At 34.9% G+C, this 15,062-nt stretch overlaps 1 protein-coding gene across 1 annotated transcript; it reads right to left on the bottom strand.

Moving 5' to 3' along the window:
• Nucleotides 1–87: 87 nt before the first annotated feature.
• nipsnap1 (nipsnap homolog 1 (C. elegans)) lies at nucleotides 88–11,385 on the bottom strand. Its single transcript, XM_028032688.1, has 10 exons — nucleotides 11,266–11,385; nucleotides 8,775–8,902; nucleotides 8,135–8,180; nucleotides 6,018–6,112; nucleotides 5,567–5,637; nucleotides 5,324–5,464; nucleotides 4,295–4,326; nucleotides 4,082–4,176; nucleotides 2,151–2,234; nucleotides 88–665 (listed from the first exon to the last, which is right to left on the bottom strand). The coding sequence occupies exons 1-10, from the start codon at nucleotides 11,343–11,345 to the stop codon at nucleotides 601–603; spliced, it is 837 nt and encodes a 278-aa protein (XP_027888489.1). The 5' UTR covers nucleotides 11,346–11,385; the 3' UTR covers nucleotides 88–600.
• Between the last annotated feature and the right edge of the window lie 3,677 nt (nucleotides 11,386–15,062).

The following is a 15,062-nucleotide window of genomic DNA, read 5'->3' as shown; positions in this document are numbered from 1 at the left end:
AAAAAGTAAAGGTAACTCTATCTTTCAGTTGTTTTCTTCAAGTTAAGCATGATTAATTTTCAGATTATTAAAAAGAACAACACTAACTTATTTCAAACAGTTGAGCTTTATTTATGAATGCACATTCAAGTTTACTGAGTTGCCAATGTTTTCAAAACGCCACAAAAGTCAACTTTTATTTTGAAAACTATTCATAATAGAAAGTACAAGTTTGCACATGCGGTTTGCAGATCTTTCTGCACATACAATAGTTCATATTCAAAGTTTTTCACTTTGAAAACTCCCAGAAAATTCTTTTACACATTTATAATTAAATGTAAATGACACATACTGTGCCCCTGTCAATCTGACTAATTCCTTTTAAGCGTTTGTCAGCATTTTTAAAGGATGCTTTCTCAAATAATTGGCAAGTTGTCTGGAATACAGATATTCTGAAATACCCCCAACAATGAACTACTGTATAATTTTCAACAAGTGGCTGGAGTGCAGGCAGGAAGATAGTGATCATTCAGCAGATTTAACAAACACCACTGAATAAGCTCTGAGGAAGGATGATGGTAAGTTTTAGTCATCGAGTTGCTTGTAGTTTTAGTCAACGTCTCACTGTAAAGGTGAACTCTTGGTAGGAATCATTAATCTAGACTCCATGCTCCTCACCAAAGGCACTGAGAACAGACAGAGACACATATTATGACATAGACCTGGATAAATTAATGAAGAATAGAATCTATTTAAATCAACATTTTCTTTCATCATTGAAATGTTCATCACTACTGAATACATTTTTGGAATGTAATGACTATGCAGCTCACAGCCGTAGTAATGCTTAAAAAGATTTGGGTGCAAAAATTTGCATTACAGGATAACATTTATTTTTGTAGCCATCAAAAAGTTTCTGATGTAATAAAGATGTTGACTTGTTTTGATGCATGTTTGATATTATTGAGCTAGAATAACACAATGTTACGTTCAGGTTTGAGATATATAGCGTTTGATGTGAAGTTGAAGAATTTCAAATGCAGTCCTTCATTGTCATCCAATGCCTATTGTACCACAGCAATCACCACTGGCTGAAAAACAGCTCCACAGCATGATCTTCTTGTTGCCATGCTTGACAGTTGGTACTATGGTTTTAGCTTTAAAATATTCCTTGCTTTAGTATTTTATTTATTTTTTTTGGCTTGTTTCCCTCTCTACTTTAAACTAAAAATGACAACTTTATCATTTATAGTTCAAAGTAGAGAGTAATTCATAAAGTTTTTTCAACAACATTTTTAACACCATTTTCCCTTCCAGTTGGCATAAATTATTTGCTTTTTGTTGCAATTATATATTTCGGGTCATTGAACAAATCTTAAGATTAAATAGGGATGATTTGACTACATAAAATATTTTTTTAATGACAACTTCATTTAAAACAGGGAAAGACATCTGATTCAAAGCAATGTGGTGCTGTCTGAAAATGTAATTACATCCTAAACAAAATAGCTGATGAGCCAATCAAGGTAGCATCATCTGCTTCAAAGTGCTTGTGATAACTGATAATAAGTCTCTCCTTTTACGTTTGAGTAATTTTGCCCCATTGCACTTTGCAGAATTGTTTTAAGGTTCAAACATTAACAGCTGTTTTAAGGTTATGAGACAGCATCTGAACCGGATTTGAGTTTAGACTTTGAACTTCGAGTAGGCCACTCCAAAACCTACATTGTGTTATCTTTGGACCCATCAACATCCTACCAGGTGTACTTTCGATGGTCCTGCTGCCTAACCTAAGTGAGCTTAAATTTTAAGTCATAAACTGTTGACCAGATGTTCATCTGCCGGATTTTCTGAGATAGGAGAATTAAATGGTTCAATTATCAATCCAGATCCAGAGTTGTAAAGCAGTCCCAAGTCATCTCACTACCTCCAACAGGTTTGATTCTGTGATGTATGATGTTAGTTTTCTTAAATACTGTTTATCATACTCCACATTTAATAGAAATTAACTTTCACTAAAACTGACACAATATTTTTTTTTTCTTATCAGAAAAGACACCTTTGTAAATTGCATATTTTCACATAAATGTAAACTCACAAAACAAACAAAAAAATTTCTTTTGACATTATTAGTTTTTTTTAAAGCATTATTGTTGCTGGACTTGTCTTACCTGTATAATACACATTAACATCCCAGCCCTCTTTCTGCCATGCAGAGTTTCTTGTTTCCTCTCTAGATTGAAGGCTTTCATAGGCTACAAAGACATAAAAAATATTATATCATGTGTAAGTGAATTTATAGTAGATCAAAAAAACAAAATTTGTGCATTGCTGTATCTTGTTTCTTCCATTTATTATGTTCACTGTAATAATCACCATTCATATATTCCCATAAAGTAATATTTGGATCTGCTTGTCAAAGATTGTTGCAAAACTATCAAAAATATTCTTTAGTATTAGATATTCTGTTTACCACAGTAGTCATCACAACAGTGCATTACTTCTCTGCAGCCTAAAAAGTGTTTACATGCAGCTAAAAATGTGTGCAGAATTTAGAGTCTCGGTTTATGATTCATGAGCTTAAAAGGAACATAAAGAATATCAAAGATTAATATCTATCTATCTAACCAACAATTGTTGGTTTATCCAAATTTGCAACATAAGCTTCTGCTATTGTCATGAGGCATAAGCAAGAAACTTAGAAAAATCCTCCTCCTGTTAATATAATACAATAATGCCCATATTAGAAAAATATGGGCATTACTGCTTATTGTTACTAAAAAAATTCCAACGGCATAATAAAACAGAAGTGACTCTCATTCCATCTCCGTGTTTCGTCTTTAAGTTGGACTGTTTTTATTTTTAAAGTTTTGAGTCATCCTGAGGAATAAGCTAACATTGCCATCAGAGTCTTTCTAACAGTATGCAAATTTACCCAGGACGAGCTTACAAATGCATTGGTTGTACGCATATTAGAGGAAACATTCAGGGTATAAAAGTTACTCCTACAAAGCCAAATCGTAATGCTTATTCAGCTGTTAATGTCTGAGCTTGGGTCACATTTTATACAAGGTGTAACGGTTTGTAAGTTGATCTGTGAGGATATGCCTTTTATTCCAAGGTTGCTTGTAAACAAAATATTAAGCATTATCTATCCTCCCCAGCTGTCTGAAGTCTGTGATAAGCGAGATGGGCTTAGCTCAGATCTACAGATTTGACTTTCAAGCCACATCCAGCCTGGTAACTGTCCTAAAACTACCTGAGGCAGTCAATAGTAAAATATAAAATGAAACATGCATTATGTGTTTGTTTGTTTTTTTGCAGTCCAAATATTTTCCTGCCTTTTGGATTGAGTCTCACTCAGCGCCCATAGCTGACTCAGCTAATAGTGTCAAGCATACTTAAGATCACAGAAATTGTTAGATGTAATAATATCCAAATTGACTTTCCTAAAATTGTGCAGCTGTCTGCTTGAGTATTTATTCACTGAAGTCAAAGGTAAAATGGATCCGTTTCATGGAGAACAGTTTGTTCTCCATGATTACAGCTTAACTGAACACCATCAGACACAATAGTGATATACAAAAACATGGAAAAAAAGTTTTTATTTTAAAATGTATTTTTCCAAAAAATAACTATGCACAGTCACATAACAAAAGTTCACAACCATTCAGCTGGCAGCGTGGCGTGTTGCACCTTATTCTGATGCAATGATCACTGACACCAATAACCTTTAAAATTATATTTAAAGTTCATAATCAAATTTGGGTATTTTTGGAAAAAATGAAGTTCAACCAATGATCTGACCCTCAACAACATTCATAGGTATTTATGTAGTCATCTTGGAAAATTAATTGTTCACTCCTCGTTTGGTTGGACATCAGCCCATATATAAAATTTCAGAAACATGAGCATGAATGAATATTTAGATGAAGTATGGCTTGGATGTAACTATCTGCTTAAAACCAATATGACCGTAATTTACATCTCTTACCACGAACAAGTTATATATACAGTAGTTGCTAATATTATTTTCTTTCATGACTCGTCCAAAAACTCTGAAACATATTTTGATACACAGCAAGCATCATAAATGACTCACCCCATAAATGATGAACAACATACAGGTCACCAATCTGGGAGAAGAACCCTCCCACTGCTTCATTGTTTTCCTGTCTGTGTTTGATTGCCCTGGCCCTGTAATGGGAGAGGTTATTTTCAGGAGGGAATTGCTCACAGAGACAGATCTAAAAATTCCTCAAACAGAAGTTCAGGAGCCTGATGTTACGTTTCAGGCAAGTGAAACTTGTCTTACCAGCGATTGCCCCATTCAAGCATGGTTCCAGGCTGAAAGACAGAAGAGCAAAGACAGACAGCTTTAATTTAATTCATGCATGTCATTTATATTTTATATACGTCTGTAATTTCATCAGGAAAAATGTTTTTGTATCTTGAGTCTACATGCAAGAGCAAGTGAAGCACTAGCTGCAAACAGAGGTGATCTGTTTGCTTTCTTTCCTGGGAATAAAGAAGTGACTCCCTCACTGAGTGAGTCAGCTATGAAAAAATAGAAATTATGCAGCAGGGAGACTCAGAAAAAGTACATCAAGTCTAAGGTGAAAATGCTGTTATTTGCAGACAACAGTCAATATCCTGCCATATTTGTGTCTGATTACTAGCAATCACAGTAGTAGAAGTGATTACAAATTTACCTTAGCGGTTAGCTCACGCAATAAGCTTCAACCGATACAATTCATATAATTTCAATGTGAAAAGTAAACACCATTGAATGCAAATGGTGAATAATCACAGTCATCAGAAAATAGTTCTCATTAGTCTCATTATAGTCATGGGAAAACAAACTATTTCCAGTGAGTCAATAGTACCACATTTAACTTGAACTAAATTTCCTATCAGTATGTCACATTGTCCTGGAGACATTTTGGTACACTTTTGTTTTCAATATTTTCAGTTCAAGAAGGTTTGCAAGCTTTTATTTCTGCACAGCTCTCTTAAGGCTCCACAGAAGCACTGTAGTTAAGCTTGGACTTTGCATGGATCACTGAAAATGCCCTGATTATTTTATTTCGAACCCATTCTTTTCTAGATTTGTGTAGATCGTCCCTGCATTGCATTAGCATTGTCTTCATTAGGTAGTTTTCTGGTGTTCCCCAGAAAACTGCTTAAACCGTTCTTTTAAAGAAGAAGTCGCCACTGCTGCCAACTAGTGCATCTAATCAGCAACATCTGGCTACAATTTCATTTCTGAAACGCAATGGAAAATTAACATTTTATTTTAGTTTTCCACATCAAGCAGCAACCTGAAGGGACCAACACAAATTACCTTGAGATTGTAGGTGCGTAGTTCATAGAGGTTTGGTCCTTTTCTTGGTAAAGGTTCATTCCAAAAGCTAAACTCCAGAAGAAGCTGATTTTGCCTTGAAATCAACATTTTAGCCCTCTCTTTCCGGAACTCCAAGTACTCCTAAAATGGTTGTTAATTGAAAACAAAATGCATGAAGATATAGACGAATGAAACAATTTGTTGGTCTGTTACAGTTGGAAAATAAAACTGCTTACATCATACCTTGTTGACTCTTAATTTCTGCAGGCAATCAGTCAGAGCTGGATAGCCTCCTCTATATCGCCACAGATGCACTGAACAACAAGAACAGCAGATGTCACTGTAGCCCTTCACTAAGGCACATTCCACCCACACAGCTGTGGCATGCAAAACCTTCATCTCATTTCGAGCTCTCATTTTTTCTGAATGCTCCTAATGTACACCATAAACTGTAAAGGATCATCTGTAGAAAGAAAGACAATGTGTCGACTCATCAGGGGAAGTATCTGTGCTTCTGCAGGCTTCAGTCACGCTCTTCCAAACAGATTATGATCAAAGTGAAGCCACTTCAAGCAAGTGTTTGAGGCACTGAGACAGAAAAATGAATTTTCTCCTGCAGGATCTAGGATCAATCCAACTTATCTGTCTTGTAAAGTTTCTGTCAGTTCCCATTTAAGCTTTCACTTCAGCTTACCGGCTTGATCCTGCTCTCCATACCAGATATTCCAGCTTCCAACTACTTCACATGGGAAATCTTGATCCTGATGTAGTCTTCTTTGCACTTCAGCCCTACCATCAGCACAAAAAGGATCAGTAAACGGTATAAAACATAATCAGTGTAGTTTTTTTTGTATTTATAAAGTACTGTTTAGATAATATATCAAAGCAAGTTACTCCACTCAAATATGCTTCTATCAAACATAATCTAATATATTGTTTTGCTAAAGGCAAATCAGCATTATATTCTCCAAAAGTTGAGAAAAAAAGAGTTCATTTTTATATTTTTAGCCCATTCTGTGTCAGACAAAATACAACAAAAGACAAAAAAAATATAAGAATGTTTAAATTTCATCAGCCATCAGTGTAAGTATCAAGAGCAAACTAATTGGATATCACAAAATATTGACAGTCTCTGTTGTTATCTATCAGTCCATAAGATGTTGACTTTTGTTTACAACCTAAGTAATCAAAAGCGGCCAGAATAAACACAGGTTATTGGTTTATGGGCTATTTCTACAAAACAGAAGCATGATTAATCCAAAGGGTGTGAATTCATCATGTTTTCATCATTTATAATTCATCACTTAAAATATTTTCCCATTGAAAAAGTATTCACAAGCCTTTAACGTGATTTCCATTTTGCAATGTTATGACTACTAACTTCAATGCAAGTAGAGCTACTCAGTTACATATTAAGATGGAACAGATTATCTAACCAAGAATAATCACTGGGTCTGTCTGCAACAAATAAAACACATGCAAAGTTAACATTTGCATTCAGGTAAAACAAATATTTTTCAGTTAAATCTATGATTTTTGTTAGCAATTTTAGGGTTTGTGTTGATAAACACACGTTGCATGAAGTTAGCTAGCTGCAAGATTCACGCAACATGAATGAGTCATCCCTACTCAGGAGGTTGAAAACAAAAATACGCTGTGCGGTGGGTTTCCTGTGGCAGCCAGTGTTGCATTAGAAGTCCTTACTGTTGTAGGAAATTTCATTAAAAAACTTCTCAGATTGAAAAAAATGGAGAAACTCAAAAGTTAAATTTTCCATCAGGAGAATGACTCCTAACATCCAGGCAGAGTTACAACTGCATAGATGAAAGCATTTGTGAAAATAGCCCTATCAAAGTTCAGACCAAAATCCAATTGAGAATAAGTGGCAAAACATAAAAATCTAAGTCCATTGAAAATAGCTTGGGCTATTTCACCCAAAATACCTGAAGCTATAATTGCAACAAAATCTGGTAGTACAAAATCTTGACTAAGATATTTGAATATAAATAAATAATCCAAGAATTTAAAAACATTATGCAATATACATTTGGGTTGGTCTACCATAAAATTGTAGTGAAATGCTCTTAAGTTTGTGATTGTAACACATCAAACTGTGAAAAAGTTAATGGTCTGAATATTTTTGCAAGACATTGTATGTTTCCCAAATATGTAAGGTTTTCATTGCAAACATGTGACACTAAATTGATCCTGCTGATGGAGGGAATGTCCTGATAACCTTTTCATGGATGCAATGTCTGTGCCTGCTGTGGCTGCTCAGCAGCATAATCCATCACATCTAGTAATTCTTTCTGCAGGTGGTTTGTCTTTTAAGCAACTTTTACAAGCAGATTTCCTTTAAGGCCTCATGCAACATCATAATCGATGAAAAAACTACTTTGCTATCTTCTTACTGTATTCTCCTGTATTCATAATTTTAAATCTCCCAGTGCAAAGCAGCAGTTTAGAAGAGTCCACAGTTTTCCCATTGCAGAGGCCAAGGTTTATACAGTCAGGCTATTTATAGCTCTCTAAAATTTGCATCATCTGGCCTTTCCTAACAATCATTTGGAACCAAACCCTGTCACTAGCAAATAAGTTATTGAAACCTCAGTAAACATTATGCAGAAGTGCAAATCTGTTGCCATCTTCAACTGCTTCATAGCTCTCTATTCTTCAAAGGTTAAACTGACAACACAGTTTGACATAATATATTGAAGAAGTAAGAAAAAAAAACCTTAAAATCTACGACAGAAAACACAAGAAGGAAAGCGAAGTTAATAAAAGTAATATTTCACACCAGGTAACACTCACTCCAGGTTGTTGTACTCATCCAGGCACTCGGGTTTGACGTTGTGAACTTAACAAAAGAAGAAAAGAAAAGAGAGACATAGTTATCAAAGCTTGTGTTTTCTTTTAAAATACACAATCAAATTCTCCAACAAAGTAATTTCACACCTCAATTCAGCAGACTTTATATACAAAGCTGTTTCACTGGCACAAGGTTATAGGCTATGGCTGATAGAATGTTCCAATTGAAATCTCTGCACAGCATGATGTACGCTGCATAAAAGATCAAAGTCTGGAGAAAAATGGTAATTTCTTCTTAGGAGACAGACACAGTTATGATCTAAGACTCTAAAGAAAAGACTATTTTTTCTGATGTCATAAAAAGGTATAAAATTGATACATCATGTTATCAACTTGGCAGCCGCCCACTTCTTGTACATGTGTAATGAAAATTTTAGTTTGCTCTCAGGTCCCTGTGGTTCAGCAAAGACTGGATTTAAACAAACATAATTTATTTAGCTGTTTTCTGTAGAGATATGTGGCTAAATAGACAAAAAACAGAAATCCTCTTTTTGTATTTTTCACACGTCTTTGAACCTCAGCAACCCCACATTTAAAGGCAATGACCCTCTCTTTGTATGTTAGTAAAATACCGTGTGCCTACACTGGATTTTATACAGGTTGCTGGTCTCTTTCTTTGACAGCAGGTTGGAGTGGGCATCTTTCCTCGCATCCACCTTGTGCACAAATAAGGAGCGGAACCAGCCTTTGTCGTTGCTTTCTGAAAACCTCCTACACAGAAACGAGATGAAAGAAGCAAACAAAAGCGCAAAGAAAAACCATTAACATAGAGAAATTTTCAAATAGTAAAAAAAAAACACACAACTCAAAGGATTGTAGGAAATGTCATGATACATGGGCTAAAATATAGTCATGCTGTTATCGTCTGAAATGAAAAATATGCATACTGTATCAGGCAGTGGGTTGAGTGCAGCATAAAACTTGTATTCACCCACTGAAGTAGATATGTGAGAAATATTTACTTAAATCCTGAGAGACTCAAATCAGATTCTAATTACTAGTAAGTTTTGAATAAAAAGTCTTTAGTTATACTTCAAGACCAGTACTTCTTCAGGCTGAGGAGACCTTAACCCATTTAACACTCAATCACGGACCTCTTAAATTGCCCGACGACACATCTTAATATATAATGCAACCTGAAATGAAAATAGTAGTCTCTTAACTCACATATTGTTGTTTTCTGTTATCATCCTACTGAGAAGAGTCGTGCTTTTTGGTAAATGTGACTGACCACGACAAAACCATGAACACGTTTACTTGGGCATTTTGAGTTATTTACAGATTCTGAAAGTGTGGCGTCTAAGCTTGTCAAACATAAAGAAATAAAAAACAGAAGTTGTTCTTTATCGGATGTGTGCATAACATTTAGGGTTATTCGTGATTGAGAAGCAGAAAAATAGACTTGAGTTGCTTTAGCAGAAACAAAAAATCATTGTCTGCACCATTGAATAAAATAATCCACCCATTGATAGAAATACTCATATCTATCGGTGGTATTTATTTATTGTATTTAATTAATTACATTTAATTATTTTAATTAAATAAAAATAAAAATAGCTGTAGACGTGTAAACAGAGTCAAAGTCATAAAAATCAGCAAACATGAACTGAGTCGAGTCCTACTGCTGATCGCATAGAGGTTTTCAAAGGAATCCAATCGCTAGTAAACGACAAATAAACATTTTCAGCAGCTGTGACTTAGCTTTCTCTAATCATATTAGTAGTCCTGGAGTTGTTTTATTTCCTTTGGTATCTGACGCTTTTCTTTTGAGTGACTTAATTTTAAGCCAGTTTTCCATTATTATTTTCAACACAATCCTTTGGTAAACTAGCTGTAGCGTCGTACGAGCTCACGTCACTTCAAATAAACTGTCCTTTACATGCAGTACAGACTACTAGCATTTTTGTCGGTTTATTGCTAATAATTGTGACTCTGCACAGTGAGCACAGCTATTGAATTACTCTGAGTTTTCAAACTGGATCTGGAGCATTTGTACGTTGTTTTTAACACTAAGAAAAATATAGACAGTGGCTTAACAAAATGTAAACTGTAATATGGGAAACTATAAACACCACAGACTGAAAACTATATTATTCATCATGTTTATAAAAGTTGTAGGTATCTTGTGGTGTTATTTAAAAGAAAAAACAGACTTATAGATAACTACAGGTATATTGAAACTAAAAATCAATATTTGTATTTGTACAAAACAATCATATCCACTATTAAACAGGCCTGCGACATTCAGCTTAACCTCCAATTCAGTGACTTTTGTTGCTTTTTATAAACTCATAATGTCTAAATCCGTTCAAAACTGCTTCAATTAACCTCAATTTCTGGCTTTTGCAAAGGATTTGAAATGTCACAGGATGAGTGAGTGATATATCCCCCACACTTATGGATCAGGGAGAGCTGGTTCCATTTTGTGCTTTTTGAAAGCCATCTGTTAGTTCACAAACATGTTTTAAGGCTTTCTAAATCCCTCAAACTTCCAGGGTCAATGAAACTCCCCATTTAGTAACACTGTGGGCTGAAGGCTTTAATTAGGAGCTATGATTAACCACAACATTTTTGAAAAAAAGCATAAGTTGTGTTTGAATTTTGTTAATATCAGTAAGAGCAGAAATCAATGCTGATGGAGGCCCTAAATGTGCATGTAGTGTGCTTTTACAGTACAAGGTTCAGAGGTCTAGCAAATCATTAAAGTAGGTTAGCAAATGGGTCTTAGATAACATTTAGGACTTATTTTTGATAATACAAATTTATATTAATCTATAGGAGATTTTCAAAATACTGAGATAAAACTTGTGTATTTCTAACAGTGTGCTATTACAATCAACAGTCACAGTTAGAGTTTTGGGGTGATTTTCATGATCTTAACTCTAAACAAAGAAAAAGAACATAAATTATGTTTCTGAATGTTAGCAGATAGATTTTGAAATGTAGTAAGATGATTTCCAACTTTTTACAAGTTCATGGTTTTGCTGACAAACTTAAAAATCTCCTGACTAACAATGTACAATGTTTATCGTCCAGTTTGAAAGGATGAACATACAAAAAAAAAACAAACGTACCTGGAGGCTTGGTGTAAGTAGACAGAGCACCTGTACAGAACGTGTCCTGCACTCTGCACAGATCTGCAGCTCGTCGCCATGTTCCTCTGGAAAGCAAAACAGTTGTCTGACGCTCAAGCATTCCCTGCTGGTTAATGTTTACCTCTGCTTCCGGGAGGTGAATTGACAGGTAATCTGATGGGTTGAAAACCGCTGATACGTTTTTGCCCTCCAGAGGTTAAAAACATGCGGGACTCTGTGAAGCAATGATCCAATGTGCAAACTCGACCAGCAGATAGGGTCTGTGAGAGGTGCAGGTTGAGGCAAAGAGTAGGCTTACATGTATACTGTGTACAGGTTGACATCTTGTAATTGCATCAGTTTTGTTATTACTTTTAAAAATACATTTAGGAATTTCTAAAAGTGTTGACACACTTTGTATGAAAGAAAAAAACATCTCCAAAAGACAATAGATGGTCATATAAATGCTAGGTTTGTATTCAATCTTTTGAAAGCAAAAGGTAAAAACTTCAAGTTGTAAAGGCTTTGTGTCACTAAGCAATCATGCAGCTGTTTTTTTCCCTTTTTGATTTGTCACTTTTCACTCTTTCTGGCTGAGACGAGGCGTTTTGACTTAGTACAGAATAGTCAGGTTGTTACCCTTCATTCAGTTGCTGACATTGCCTGAATTTCAGCAGACAGCATTCAGCATGCCGACACATTTCGGAATTAACCCTCTTCCATCTTCTGTCAAATAGATAAATAAGTCACTGGAAGCTGTGCAGAGTCATCATATTGTATCCACAGGCTTCACAGCTACCAGCAGATGTGTTTCATGACTCAGTGCAGGTTTTCTCTCCTCTGACTGCAAATACACTTACAGACTTTGTTGGTTAACAAAGCTAAAATTTGTTCATTTCAGTAATTGCATTAGGGTAATACTTTTTATTTTCACCAAGGTTTGTTAGTTATTTCACAGTAATAAGCTTGAGAACTGACAGTACCATAATTTTAAAAAAAATCTTTTGACAGGTGATTGTGTATCCCAGCAAAATATTCTGTCTCCCTTTATCTTTTGATCGATCACATTATTATCAAAAGACGCATGTCATTATAATTTAGAGCCAGAAAATAAACTGCAAGTTGCTTGTACGTTTTTCTTTTACACTTTAAAAAACATTTATTTACCAACTTTTGTTACGAATGTACCTATAGTACGATATGAACAAACACATCTGAAAAGGTCAAAATCACAGAGAAAAGTTTGCAGTAGTTTTGTAATAATTTAGATCACCTACTCCTTCTGTTCCTAATTTGTTAATTTTCTTCTGTCTTTTCTCTCTTGAAAGAATGAACTCAGTTATATGTTCAGTGGTATTCTCTTGAGTAATAGATCAACACATTGTATGCTATCCGTTCCCCTTGCTGTCTACCACAAATTTATTAAACGGTTATGTAATTTTTACACCTTATGTGATCTCCCAAATTTGACAAAACTAAGTGAATACGCAGCTTTTTAGTTGTATCTATCAGATATTTACACTAAAATATCTGGTTTGGAGTTCATTTTTGGGGCACTTGTGTATGGGGGAGTTACATGCATCCAAAGTGACATTTTTCTGTATCTATCACAGTTTGAGTTTGTCTTGCTGCTGTAAACAGACCTGTTACCTAACGGCGGACAGTGGTTCTTTCATAGCTGGGTTTTTCTGTTAAACTAGTCACGCTGTACTTAAATCCTTTTTGTGCAACCCACTTTCACTTCTTTTCAAACACAATGCAGTGCTCTCTGATCCTCTCCATCATTTCTACCCACCTGCATTATATAACATCAAATCAGATCACATCATATCTAAAAAGAATCATCCTCAATATCTGCCCAATTTCAGAGACTTTGTGGATGATATGCTTGGTGCACTGAAGAAATGCCATTTATTTCTTTCACCTTTATATTAAAGTGACTTAGGATTTAACTAGACATAATTATTTCAGTCTGAGGCATAGTTTGTAAAAGAAATTAATCTTCATAAAAAATTACTTTTCTTTAAGATTTTATCCTTTTCATCTGTTACATTGAACAGACTTCCTAGCTTTTTGCTGGCAAATAAGTACAGCAATTACAGTAGCAATTTTCAAGATAATGCTTTTCTGAGTATGCCAAATGTGCCTCCGTGTTTTACTCTCAGCAATGGGAATATTTCTTTCACTGCTTTATACAAGTCTTCGAAATCCTGGTTGACTGGTATGTCCTAGAAAGTGACAGATGTAATGATCGGTTCGTCTATTGCAAAAAAGCCAGAAAAAAGTGGTAAAATGTGTCACTTACTGAAAGTTTTAATGTCTCCATGACTGAATTTTGGTTTACTTTAACAGACTGAAGGATCTCATGGCACCCATCGCTCCGGATGGGGCTTCTATTGATCTGGTCACAAACAGAAGTTTTAAAGATTAGAATCTATAGTCTGGATTTGCACAAACATGCTTTTTTTTATTGCTGACAAAAAGCTAAATAAATTAACAGTTTTACACTGCACTGATGGATAGAAACACATTTACTTTATTTTGAATTGTTAATCCTTCAAATTGTACAGGTACTAACAGCACAATATTTGTTTGATATCAAGTTTGTTCTATGTATGGAGAAATGTTACCTGAGCAGCAAGAAATGTAAAACTTGCTGCTCCAGATTGAGAGCTCTCGAATTCAAAACTGGGTGTATCCCTCTTGGTGTTTTTTTATTTTTGTTTATTTATTTTTTTGCATTAGCAAGTCTTAGCTAAAACACATCTGCATTTAGACTTTTAATAAATATAGAAATTAAATTCTAGATGTTAGAAAATCGCTCCCTTATAAAAAAAAACACGTCTTTTGAGATACATGTGAAACATATATACATTTTTTGATGTGCAAAACAACAAACAACTACAAAAAATGCTTACTGAGTAATAAAAAGTAGCAGGTGAGTGTGATATAACTTTGTAGTGATCCTGTTACCTTTTAAAACCCAGCTGTGTAAATTGAAGCACTAATTTTGGAAATGCTGCTTTTTAAGAGACCTAAAATGATTAACTTTCTGAACTTTCCACTCACCCACTGCATACTTTACTTGTTAACCTAACAAACAACAGCTAATTTTATTCGTACTGCCATAATCTTGGCTCAGATCTCTATTCATATGTGAAGGTTTTTTTTTTCTTTTTTATCTTTCATCCTTGTTCTCTTTGGGCTTTACATTTGTTTCACAAACTGAGTTCATTCGTTTAAAACCAAAGTATCATCTCATTTAAATCCACAAAAAACAACTTCTCATACATCAATATGCAGGAAAAGATTCCCAACACAGGCACATAAACATAATCAATCACACTTGCTCATGCTTTTAACTGACTTCAGAGTCTTGGCGATTACTTTTTTTCCCTCTCTCTCCGTGGCCATGACGCTTCAGCAGTGGTGCTGACATAAAAGCAAAGTACAGTGATCCGTTTATTTATCCCATTTTATCCACTGCTGCCCCCCGTTGCTTGTGAAGCCAGAACCAATCTCTTTTCAACAACTTACATTCAGGAGTTTGATTGCCTTGTTTACTTTGAGGCCCGTGATGAGGTGGATGGCTCCCTCAGGGGGTATTCGGTTGTTACTGTGGCATGACAAAAATACAGATAACAGAAAAAGGGTGTTGGAGTGTGATGTAGGTAATCATAAAGTGTTATCTTTTAAATTATATTATTCAGTCAAGTAGCAATAACCGCTAGGAATTTGTAAAGAAAGCTTGGTTTTGTTGAAAAAGCAAAAACAAGACATTTGTCCTTTCTGGATGC

The sequence above is a fragment of the Xiphophorus couchianus genome, chromosome 12 (assembly GCF_001444195.1).
Source record: "Xiphophorus couchianus chromosome 12, X_couchianus-1.0, whole genome shotgun sequence".
In the NCBI taxonomy this organism is placed as follows: domain Eukaryota; kingdom Metazoa; phylum Chordata; class Actinopteri; order Cyprinodontiformes; family Poeciliidae; genus Xiphophorus; species Xiphophorus couchianus.
Note: the sequence above shows the minus strand (reverse complement) of the source record. Positions and strands in the feature narration are given on the sequence as shown.